Consider the following 12,965-nt stretch of genomic DNA (forward strand, 5'->3'; position numbering starts at 1 on the left):
TATTCTCCCCAAACTCTTATGCTTCAGTCCCCGCCCTCACGCACCACCCCCCCCCCGGGTTCCATCAGGCACACAGCCTCCTCACTGTCATCTCTGAGAGTTAATCACGAAGTATGAGCTTGAGCCTTTCTCTCCTGACACCTAAAGAAAGCTGGGCAGATTCCCAGGCTCCTACACAAGCCATGATTTTGTTTTACACTGATATCAGCTACATGTATATTATTTAATGAATCTGCAAATAAAGGCATAGTGATGCTTTGTGAACTTTGTTTCAAGTTTGCATCATATAAGATATATAACTGTGTTCATTTTGGCAATACATTGTGACAGCAAAAAAGGTCACATATTGAGAATCTCAGGATTTCAAATGCCTTGAATCAACAGATTCTTAATAATCACTTCAAGTTTAAAAACAAAATATAGTGGCATTACATAATGAAACTGGTGGGAGGGAGGTAGTAAAATTTGGTGATATAATTACACACTTTAGAAGTTATATTTTCATCAGTGTATTTAAGTCTAAGTAATTAGCTGGTATGATGAATATTAATCTTCATTATAATGTTATCTTTCTCATACAATATTTATTACTGATACGCACTTTGGTGATAGTGAATTTCAGTGGTGATAATATTTAGCTACTTCAGCAAGTAGGACTTTTCCCCTTGTTGGAGACTTCTTTTGTGTGTTCTCATTCTTTTGGGTACATAAGTTCTATTGTAAATATAGAAAAAATGTCTCTTGTATTAACTTAAAAATACTTCTGTGTAAAGGAATTGCTTGATCCAGTGTGTCCAGCAGAGGGCTCTGGAAAACAGCAAGAGAGCTCGTATCTCAGGTTTGTCAGAGTGGAATTGCTTCTTTTTTCACAACTTATACACTCAGGATGCAGGAAGATACCCGTGTGAATTCCAAAGTTTTTCCCCCATGTACCACACCTAATCTTGGAAGAAAAAAACCATTACCTTGTTGCAAACATTGCTCTCAGGGATGAGAAAGTTGCTGCATCTTCTTTCAGAGCCTTCAGTTCATTTCTAAGTTTTGTCATCGTTTCAGTCACCATCGCTTTCTCATTTTCATATTTGTTCTTGAGATTAGCTAGTGCCACCTCAGCTGTCTAAAGTGGAAAAATCACAATGCTTACAACTTTCATATCAGGAAAACCTATCACACAGATTTCTTCATGCTGGGAATATTACTTTCTCTCATAAACGGAGGTGAGATGGACTTGGTTATATTTTATATAAACATAGGTATGTATTTTGGACTCAAGGCAGTTTTCCTTTAATGTCAAAACGTGTTGTGAATCCATGTGGTGAGATTGCCTACAAGCCGCCTGAGTCAGTATTAAGAGCTAAGGCAATGATAGTTCAGTAAATATTTAATGCAGATTGTTGAGAGTGTAGGATTTTCAGACATGAAGAAGCCAAAATGAAACTTTACACAAGAAGAATGTTATCAACGAAAAGTGAGGGGGAAAGCACTGCTTCCAACTGAAATGCAATAGAACTCAAATATTCTTGTGTCGCCTGAGTTCTGTGGGCCAGAAACAAACAGAATAAAAGATGTAGGCCAAGCATGTCAAACTCGCGGCCCACAGGCTGCATGCAACCCCATAACGAATATTCTTGCGGCCCAGCCAATGTAACGGTATGTAAGAAATGTTTTAATAAAAATTTCGTAACCTAATTTTTACAATGTGCTGTTATACGTAATTGTTAATAAAGAACTACAACTGTTTGCTGACTGATTACTATAATCGTATTGCATTCACTTCCCTTAATGGCCTTAAGCGTAGGCGCACCATTTCTCTCCACTAATACTAGCAGCGAATATCTTAGCAGCTGATTGCTACGTCATTAGTCTTGTACTGACTTGGTTGGTGTGCGCAACAGGAAATATTTCGCTTTTGGAGAACAAGAAAAGAAGGCTTATTTGCGTTACGCTTATTAATTTGTGCAGTTCTTCAGTGTCTGGTAAGTTAATATTCAAGAAAAATATTAATTTTTATTAAAACGTTCTATTATTTTATGTTAATGATTACTTATTTATTTCAGCCCTTTGTACCCAGCATGTCTCCGTTGAAATAAACGTACATTTCTATGAAAATTGAAGCTTTTGTTTTTTTTGCGGCCCACATAAACTTAAACCTTGTTTATCTGGCCCGTGTTAGCCTTTGAGTTTGATATGCTTGATGTAGGCCATTGCAATTTATGATGAGTACCTGATAAACTGTCAATCCATATTTTATGTTTAAGGAAAAAAATTAACAAAGAACCAATGATTTCTGATGCCTTTGCATACAACTTCTTTAAAACAGTGAACTATAGTCAAATTTAATAATTAGATAACAATAAAAATAATCAAATTTGAATAGTCAAATTTAATTCTTCACAATGCCCATAAAAGCAAAAAATTCCAAAATGGTGGATGAACTGAAATATTTATTTGAATTTGGGCATGTCTGAAGTTCTAAGAATAAGTAGTGTTTCAAATTGAGAACTAGCCTGACACATGGCAGGAAGTAGAATTTAAAAACGTTGAGTGAACCTATTAATGAAATGAATGTATATTTAGGGACTGTCTGTTAGGTGCATAGCACATGGTATGCACATTGAAGCCAAACTGGAAACACGCCATTTTCACAAACTGCCAACTACAGCTTTCAGGCTGTGTAAAAATATTCAATACTAATGAAAAAGCCCCTTACTAATGAAAGAAAATCCATTACTAATATGATTTCCCAGGAAGACTACCCTGGTTTTTAACATTTCTTTTTGTGCTTGAAATGAACAACTTCAGTTTTCTTAAGCAATGCACAATTTCTATGGAGGTAAATGGATTCTTTTTAAATTAAAACAATCTTGGGATGGGGTCGTTTGTTCATGTTTTGATTATAAAGTAGTTCCTTATTAGTTTTGATTGAATTTAAATTCAAATTGAAACGAGAAATTACTCATAAAATAGTTCAATATGGCCTGTAGTGCTATAACTTAGTGGAATCTTCAAAAATATTATAAATTCAGAAAATTGTTTGGAATTCAGAAATTGACATGGGGAAATGGCCGTTTTAAATTTTTAAAAAGAAATTATACACATATTCATTTAGAGCAGATAGTTAAGTTTAAGTCGTGCAAATGTAGATGTAACAAATTTGTAAGCATATGGAGCCACTTGGTCAGTTATCTAAGGAGAGTTGAGTGGTGAGGGTGAGTGGGGGGAACAACAGAAAAACAAGATCTGAAATAGAAGTACAAAGCTATTTATTATTTGTGAGAAATGCCCCCCAAAGGATTCAGCATTGTTGATTTATTTGTCCACAGACTGTACAACACTTTTTCAGAATTAAGTAATTCTAAGTGTCTATATATAACCCATTAGTACATTTATTGGCATCAGCAGCATTTGCTATATTCTTCAAACACTCCCGAAGTTTACTTTCTAAATAAAAATCTTGTTTCTAGCCACAGAGACCTTCAAAATCATTCTTTAAATATATCTTTCTATTCTGTGCCTCTACCGCCTACTGTTCTTTCTGTCTGGAATTATTTCCTCCTCTTCTAGAAAACAACTCCTCACCCTTTAAGAACAGACACAAGAATAATTCCTTCTATGAAGTTTTCTCTAAAAGACATTAGTTAGTTACTTCCTCTGCAATGTTTCCATAACTCAATTACAGCACAGAAACATCGAACTGTAATTATCTGTTTCTATTCTGACTTCCCCACTGGTCTGTGAGTCCTCCTCTGCGGGGACAGGGACCCTGGATGAGTCTTTAATCTTTAGCATCGAGCACAGTTTAGTACACAGATGATACCTCATAAACATTTGCTTGTTCATCAGAAGACACTGTGCTTACAAAAAAAAAAAAATCCTAAAGCATATTAAAAGATTCATAGAGAATGCAGAAAAATATTTTAAAATAGAAAATTCCTTTTCCTATATCACAGAATTCTCACCTTAGCCTTAATAATTTACATTCCACATGCAAAAATATAATGAATGTCATCTGTAGACACTTGAAGCTACTTATGGCATATATGCATCACAGCAATAGGCCCAGCATCATTAAAATGTAAACTAAATGCATGGCTAGAAATGTGTTCTCATTTAATTTACTGAGTCCATAAAGGCTATGACGTTAACATAATGCAAATGGTACCACAGCCAGAAATGCTTTGTTCTGCTCTGAATTCCTATGGCACTGTTTATACCATTCTTAAGTGCTTGGTATGTACTATCTTGTAGACAGTTCTAGGCATTGTTGAACTCCTTCCTACTAGATTACTAGTCACTTATTTTTTCATCCTTACTGCCTGCCTGCCGTGAAATATGTAATCAATGAGTGCTTGCTCACAAATTAGTCTCTCTTGGCTGATCAACCATCCTTATTATCTAACCTCTGTGTCAGTTATGTGTCTTGACTTTCTTATAGATCTAGGTCTCTAGGTTATTAATATTCAACCTTCAGGAAGAAATCAGAGAAGTTATCTGAATGGTTTTATCACGAATACCCAGTATATAATGTCCTTGAAAAAGGTTGTCTTATATGACATGGTATCGATTATTTATGACCACTCTAAATTACTGGGTCTTTGGATTGTAGCAGGATTTATGGTAACAAATTCCTTAATTCTGACCTCAAATCGGAGTCAGATCTCTCACAAATTCTCCATTCACCCTAATCTTTTCTATTTCTCTGAACTGATGGGCCTATTTTGCCCTTAGATTTATATAAAACATGTTCATAGTGTGGACAATATTATTGTTTGTGGTATAGACCTCCAAATTATATGAATGGATTTATGGGAACTGAAGATGAAAATGCTAGAGAGCTGCACTGTAGATGACAAAATAATAGTGTGGTTTTCCCCAAAGGTAAAAGAAAGAACTCTGAAATTAACCTCTAACACTAGCCCTGCTTATATTTGCAAGAAGGTATCTGATGCTTTGTTGCTTCTCTTCAACACCCTTTTAGCACCCTCCTCAAATCTATCTTTCAAGGCTCATTTTCCAGAGAAACTAAAGAAAAGTTTAAAATATTTTCTCTGGAAACTAAAGAAAAGTTTTTTCTTTAGTTTCATAGCATAGCCACCCAGGTAAAGCTCAAGGCGGGAAACAAATCCAGTCATCAAGTAGATCTTGGAATTAGGCAGGTAGGGCCTTGTTGTAGCATCCTTACTTATTCCAGAGGCCAAGATCTGTGGTTAGGAAAAATTCTCTACTGCTTAAGCTCTGACCCACGAGAGTTAACATCCCAACTGAAACTAAACTTCAGATATGTGGTCACTGGCAGAGCTAGTGCACATTTCACCTCAATCTCTACCTCTGTTTCTCTACCTCTCTCTCTCTAGGTAACTCCCCTCTGGTCTTTCTTGCTGTATCTCCCTGGTGTTAAGTTGCCATGCCAGCCTATTCTGCCACCCCTCCACCTCTTGTTTTCATACTCAATGACTGCTGACTCCAGCTAAGTACTGCCTGAACTGCCTTTCTATGTCTGGATGGATCTTCTCCTTTGTTCCTGCTTTAATTTCTTCACTTCTACCTCCACCTAATGGAGCATAGCAACTCTCCTATTTCTTCCATTCACTGAACTAAAAATAATTATTACGTTCTGACCTGGTACTGGAACTTAGACTCTCATCCTGATGATAGTGGACACTCAAAAACATTAAGGAATAAATGCATTAGGAAGGCGTTGGCTAGCATGCGTGGTCAGTAGGATGAGATCACCTGCTTGTTGGCTTTCAACACGGCCCTCAGTGTGGCGATCTGCTCCCGTTTGGTGCTCAGCAGGGACTTGAGCTTGAGGATCTCCTCCATTAAGGCTTCCTTGTCTTTATCGATCATGGGGGCCAGCTCCCGCGCCGCTGCTCTTTGACGAGACAGTTGCAGGGACCGGTCCACAGCTTTCTGCAGATGCTTGATTTGGTCCCGGATAATGGCATTAAGGTTGTAGATATTCATTGGCTCTTTGCGGATATCACTTGTATCTAATACTGGAGATGACGGTGGGGCAGTAATTACAGGAGAGATAGTGGGGGTCTTGGTTGGGCTTGGTTCTTTGCTGGCCTCTGTGTTTTCTTTTGTAATTGGTTCAGAGGAGGTCCTTGATTCTACTGGGGATGACACACCCCGCCTGGCTAACCGTGGAGACAAAAGTCCCCTGGGATCATCGGGCCCTTTTAGGCTGCCACTACGAGTAACTCTGCTTTGCCTATAGTAGTCCAGCATGACCCTGTTGGGAGTTTCATTATTACACAGACATACATGGTGGTAAAGCTGAGCTAGCTCCTCACTAAAGGTCACCAACTCATCCTGGGCTGTATTTAGGGTATTGTGATTTTCATTGGCTATGCTGGTCATCTTCTGCAATTCCTTCTCCATGTGGGCCATCTTCTCTCCACTCTCCTTGGTGGTCTTCTCAAGGCTTGTGACCTGCTCATCATACATTTGGATCTTACTCTCATACTTGGTCTTTTCTTCAGTATAGTTTTCTACAGATTTATTGTATTTCTCCTTTAAGGCTTTAATTTCAGCTTTCAAATCGATCACCTCAGTCACTGCCACCCTGTATTTGCACTCAAGGATCTCTAAGCCATTGATGTCCACCTCATAGTCATGTGCCTCTTCCTCTGAGACACGGCCCTTCTCCCCATCCAGCTCAGTCTTGAGCTCCTTGCTGTTCTGTAGGCCCCTCATGGCGTTAACGTGCTCCGTGAGCCGGTGCACCCGCTCGTGCTGCTCTGTCAGTGCCCCCTTGGTGTGTTCCAGCTGCGTCTGTGACTCCTGGAGATTGGCCAGAAGAATGGCCTTTTCCCGCTCTACCTGCAATAACAAAAGAAAGTCTCTGAATGCCTTCAATGCAATGCCATTGATGAGCTGAATCCATTCACTGTGGGACATAAATACACTTAAAATAAGTGCAACAGAGCCAATGTCCCATTATTTCAAATTAAATTGGAATGTGTTTTCTTATTTCAGCAGTTCTAGTAAGTCAATCACTCTGAAAGTACATCATTCTAAAACAATTATGCTATGCATATTTACCCATCCAAATTCTCATGCATTATACACATCCACTCATAAAACTTGAATGTTATTCAAACAATCTTATTTTTATCTTTTAACACTTTACAGAAAATATAACATGACTTCAAGAGATAGCACTTGGCATGGTCTTTATTTTGAGAACCTTAGAGTGTATCTGCTCCTTAGTTCACGTGGGATAAGTAGCTGATTCAAGGTGCCTATGAATCATCCTTTCCTTCCCAGAGCTTAACCCAAAGTCAGGTTTAAACCCTAAGACTCTAACTTACAAATACTGCTGAGAACCTTAGATATTCCCTTAGAAATAAGCACTTAATCCCCCAAATAAACATATACTAAATTTGAGAGCTTTTAATACAAAAGTCAAAGAATATAGAGTTTTAGGATTAAAAGAACAATTTACAAATCATTTCAATTCCTTCACTCCAAAATAAAATTTTTTTTAATTGGTAATTAACCTGAATAATATGACAATTTTGTTATTATATAGGTGGTATTACTGTATGTTGAAAAATATTCAGGTCTCAATATAAAACAGTGGCTCATTAAGCCTAAGTATATGAGAAATTATAATCTGAAAAATTTTAAAAACCATTTCTGCCTGATCTGCATGGCTCAGTGGTTGAGCATTGACCTATGAAGCAGGAGGTCACAGTTTGATTCCTGGTCGGGGCACATGTCTGGGTTGCAGGCTTGATCCCCAGTGTGGGGTGTGCTGGTCGCCCCTAATTAGTTGATCAATGATTCTCTCTTAACATTGATGTTTTTATGTCTCTCTCTCCCTCTCCCTTCCTCTCTGAAATCAATAAAAAATATATATTTTAAAAAGAACCATTTCTGTCCCTCCATACCAGTAATCAGTATTATGAATTAAGAATTTTTACATGTTTAGAATGTAAACATGGTTTTTAATAAGCAAATATTTACATTTTAAAGTATTATATAATAACTAGAGGCCCAGTACAAAAAATTTGTGCACGGGGGTGTGTGTGTCCCTCAGCCCAGCCTGCCCCCTCTCCAATCTGGGACCCCTCGAGGGATGTCCGACTGCCCACTGGGATTGGGCCTAAACAGGCAGTCAGACATCCCTCTCACAATCCAGGACTGCTGGCTCCCAACCGCTCGCCTGCCTGCCTGCCTGATTGCCCCTAACCACTTCTGCCTGCCAGTCTGATCACCCCCTAACTTCTCCCCTGCCAGCCCGATTGCCCGTAACTGCTCTCCTGCCAGCCTGGTTGCCCCTAACTGTCCTCCCCTGCAGGCCTGGTTGCCCCCAACTGCCCTCCCCTGCTGGCCTGGTCACCCCTAACTGCCCTCCCTTGCCAACCTGGTCACCCCTAACTGCCCTCACCTGCTGGCCTGGTCACCCCCACCTGCCCTCCCCTGCAGGCCTGGTCGCCCCCAACTGCCCTCCCCTGCTGGCCCAGTCACCCCTAACTTCCCTCCCTTGCCAGCCTGGTCACCCCTAACTGCCCTCCCTTGCCGGCCCAATTGCCCCTAACTGCCTGGTTGCCCCCAACTGCTCTCCCTGCAGGCCTGGTCGCTTCTAACTACCCTCCCCTGCAGGCCTGGTCTGCCCCTAACTGCCCTCCCCTGCAGGCCCAGTCACCCCTAACTGCCCTCCCCTTCCAGGCTGGTTACCCTTAACTGCTCTCCCCTGCTAGCCCAGTCACCCCCAACTGCCCTCCCCTGCTGGCCTGATCAGCCCCAACTGCCCTCCCTTGCAGGCCTGGTCCCGTCCAACTGCCCTCCCCTGCTGGCCTGATCATCCACAACTGCCCTCCCCTGCCAGGCATCTTGTGTCCACATGGGGGTGGCCATCTTTGACCACATGGGGGCAGCCATCTTGTGTGTTGAAGTGATGGTCAATTTGCATATCACCTCTTTATTATATAGGCTATTTACATTTTAAAGCATTATATAAGTGGTCTCTTATCTTTCTGCACTTGCTTTCTTTCCTTTTTTCTTCTTATTTTTTAAAGTAAACCATCATGAGACCTGCTTTAAGGATAACAGATTGATGTTGAATGTCTTAACATCTAGAGAAAGTTATCAATTCAAACTTTCAAACTTTCCTGGATCATACATTATATCTCTCCAAACTCTTCTAAATTCCTAGGAGGCAAGTAAAAGTATTATTATAATTACATAATAAATACCAATTATTAAACTATAATAATTATTATTTTAACCAGCACATTACTTTAAAAGATATCTATCTATTCATAATACAGTAGAGTAGTATTTTTATGATCCTTTGTGGTACTTCATAGCCTTCATATAATTATCATGTACAGAGAGTACTCACTTGGCAAGGTTCTAATATGCATGAATTTCATTGACCATTAGTTTTAACTAATTAAAACACCATTCCTCCCAAACACAGTTCAAATTTCAGTAACCAATATATTAACTGTGAGCAAATGTAAAGTACAAACTCTGATGCTGTAATCTACAAAATCACTACATAGTAACATCATGACCAGTGACCAATCATGTGATTGGTCATGACTTCATACCAAGTCTGTCAGTGATTGGTTACTGTGTATCTGTGATTCAGTTCACTCATGGATAGCAAAGTGGACAGGCTTGTCTTCTTGTCTCACAGTGATAAACCCACATGATGTTTTACAGAAACAGAAAATCCAAAGAGGGAATTGGCAAAGGAAAGAAGGGAGGGAGAGCAGGAGGGAGGGAGGGAGAGAGGGGCAACAAAGAAACACAGACTGAAAATGTTGGTGGTGATATTTGAATCAAACATAAATGGAGTTATAGAAGAAAGAGTTGAATGTGGGAATGTGGACATCGATGATGTTTGAAGGACTTTAGATATGCGTCAAAGCAATTTGGCAAAAGAGAATGTATCAAAAATGAAAAGTGTAGTTGTTATAAAAAGGATGAAAATGTCCTAAAGGAAGTGACACCCGCACACTAAAGATACTCTCAGAGATATTTTCAGGCATTGGAAATGCAAAGCATAAAATGTTAGAAGCTGATCTAAACTCAGGTAGGAGAATGACAATTGTCAAGGCATAAGAAAGATTTTTTGCGCCCTAACCGGTTTGGCTCAGTGGATAGAGCGTCGGCCTGCGGACTCAAGGGTCCCAGGTTCGATTCCGGTCAAGGGCATGTACCTTGGTTGCGGGCACATCCCCAGGGGGGGGTGTGCAGGAGGCAGCTGATAGATGTTTCTCTCTCATCGATGTTTCTAACTCTCTATCCCTCTCCCTTCCTCTCTGTAAAAAATCAATAAAATATATATTTTAAAAAAACACATCTGGTAGGCAGCATAAGTATTAATGGGGACCAGGTGGTCCACGTCTGCCTGTGATGTCACAAACCCGCACAGGCCCTGCGGAAGTGGGAACTAGGCTAACTATGAGGTGATCACAGCGTTGCAGCTTCTGTGCCCTTGAGGGCATGGCAGCAAGGGAATGGACACGGACGGTAGGCGTGTCCTCCCACCATTTCCTCGGTGACATTCAAAGTATATCGTATCTGTAACGTTACCAAGATATAAAAATTTAATGGCCAAATTGAAAATGGTTAATTCTGTGGTCAAGACCAAATCTTTAATGTTAAAACCGGTTTAAGTTTTCATAATCCTAAAATTGGGTCTATTTGACAGCTTTTCTGAATGTAATATTTCAAGAATTTAACTGAGAGACAGCTTTGTGACACCCCAAGGGCCCTGAGGTGACACAAAGATTTATTCTCTCTCTCTAAAATAAATATCTATGAACTAAATTAGACCAATGCAATATACTTGAGATTGCATGAGGAAACTCTGCCAAATAAAAATTAATAGCAATGTTCTACTTAAAATACATATACTTTAAATGTTACAGAAATTTCAGTTTTCTATATAAAAAACAACAACACTTATACAAATTCAAAGCCAAGTTCAAACAGGAAACTTTCAGTCAGGGAAAAAGGGCAAGCGTGATAATTCTCTGTGTCTGCCAGTGACACTCTGGGGGTTTTACATTTCTTTTACTGGGATTTACAAATTGTTTTCAATGCTTTAATGCACTGTCTGCCAAGCCACTTTTGAATTTTGTCATTGGACAGCCATTGCCTTACTTTGGTGAATTTAAGTCTTTAGAAAATCCATGGAAAGAACTCTTATTCTACATTGCAGGCTTCTAAGTAGGTCATATGTTTGAACTAAAAGGTGTTTGTAAAACTTTAGGAAATTATTAATTAGAAACAATAACTAAAATATATACAGAAGGTGGCAGCCCTTTCCTAGCATACTCTGTGGGACTCTTTCCCTCTCCCCACATGGGAGTCTGTATTTGTTCTTCAATAAATCTCCACCTTTGCTATACTACCCTCTGTTTGTGGATACATTCTTTGACTCCGGCAGACAAAGAATCCAGGTTCCAGTCCAAAAAGTCCGTATCAGTTTGATTCTCTGTGATGTGAAGTTAAACAGAGGCTATTTACCAAAGGTAAAAATTTTAGCAGAAGCATAGAGACTCCTTTAAATAGATTAGGTAATTTCGTTTTCCCAGACAGGATCTACTTCTTTTCATTCTAATAAAACCAATTAAGGCACATGACTATTACTGGAAAATGTCAATTGTAAGATATTGGAAATAACTGAGTCTAAAGAGCACCAAAAAGCCAAAATAATGTATCCAATAATACTCTGAAAAATGTCTCTCAGTGAATAAAGAATGACACTAATTGAGCTGTTCACTATCAAAGTCTATTGTCAAGTTTACAGGGACTTGTAGATGAATAAAACAAGTTTTCTTGGGGGACTGAGTGAAAAAGGTGGAGGGATTAAGAAGCATAAATTGGTAGTTACAAAATAATCATGTGGATGTAAAATAAAGCACAGGGTATACAGTCAATAATATTGTAATGTCTATGTATGGTGCCAGGTGGGCACTGGAAATATCAGGGGGATCACTTTGTAAAATATATGATTGTCTAACCACTGTGCAGTACACCTGAAACTAATACAAAATAATATTGAATGTAAGCTGTAATTGAAAGATAAAATTTAAAGTTCTTTTAAAAATGTTTCCTTATTTGTATTTTTCTTATATATATTTTAATTCATATGGATTTCTGTTATGTGAAAGTTAGCATGACTGGCTAAATTTAAATTATTCCTATAATTTATTGCATACCCAATAAGAAATACAGTTTAGTAAAATATTCACCCTGATTTTCTCTGGGGGGAAAAAAAACACAGCCCCATATATAGGTATAAGCTTATCATCCCTTGCTCTTTCCTGTACTTTCTATGCTTTATATATTGACTGTTTATATAAAGTGGAAGTGGCAATCTTCTTGACGCCTCTAAAACTGATGGACGGTTCCAGTACAATCTTATAAAAAATGGTGACTTATACCAGGTTTCATATTTACCATCCATTTAGTCTTCACAGCAGCTCTACAAAGGAGGCTTGGATGGGATGCTCACCAGGGCTTCAAGGTCATTCTCTGCAGGGGGCACTATTGTCCACCATACAATGCTGGGGGCACTATTAAATGATAGTTGTCCTCGATTTTTATATTATTACCATTTCCCAGCAGATGGCAGTATGATATTTTGAGGAAGGGGACCTGGTTTGTTGTTATTTTCCCCCCTAATTCCAACAGAGGCATCATAGAGACTAGCGATGGGGCTAATTTATTGAAGTATGGTAGCAACCATACTTAGGTAAAATCTGCTGTTTGAGTTTTAACCCTGCTGTTCTGGCTTCTGCACGCACTTACTTGCTTAAGGTAATTTTCCTGTGCCTGTGGACCAGGACTACAGGAGACTGATTCCCACTGACTCAGTAGCTCCAGGAGTAGAAACTGTAGATAGCCTTTAGAGATTACTAACTCTGCTTGATAGGGCCACATTCCAATGTCCAGCAGGGCTGTTCCCAGCATTTAGAATTTAGAACAAA

At 39.2% G+C, this 12,965-nt stretch overlaps 1 protein-coding gene across 6 annotated transcripts in view; it reads right to left on the reverse strand.

Moving 5' to 3' along the window:
* Positions 1–12,965, reverse strand: part of BICD1 (BICD cargo adaptor 1) — a 194,067-nt gene that overhangs the window by 36,736 nt on the left and 144,366 nt on the right. For all 6 annotated transcript variants that reach the window (XM_028144143.2, XM_054719176.1, XM_054719177.1 and 3 more), the window contains exons 5-6: positions 5,734–6,828; positions 966–1,117 (exon numbers count right to left, since the gene is read on the reverse strand). In XM_028144143.2, coding sequence (XP_027999944.2) covers positions 966–1,117; positions 5,734–6,828 — 1,247 coding nt within the window. The remainder of the gene's footprint in view (positions 1–965; positions 1,118–5,733; positions 6,829–12,965) is intronic.

Source organism: Eptesicus fuscus, chromosome 7, assembly GCF_027574615.1.
Source record: "Eptesicus fuscus isolate TK198812 chromosome 7, DD_ASM_mEF_20220401, whole genome shotgun sequence".
NCBI classification, from domain to species: domain Eukaryota; kingdom Metazoa; phylum Chordata; class Mammalia; order Chiroptera; family Vespertilionidae; genus Eptesicus; species Eptesicus fuscus.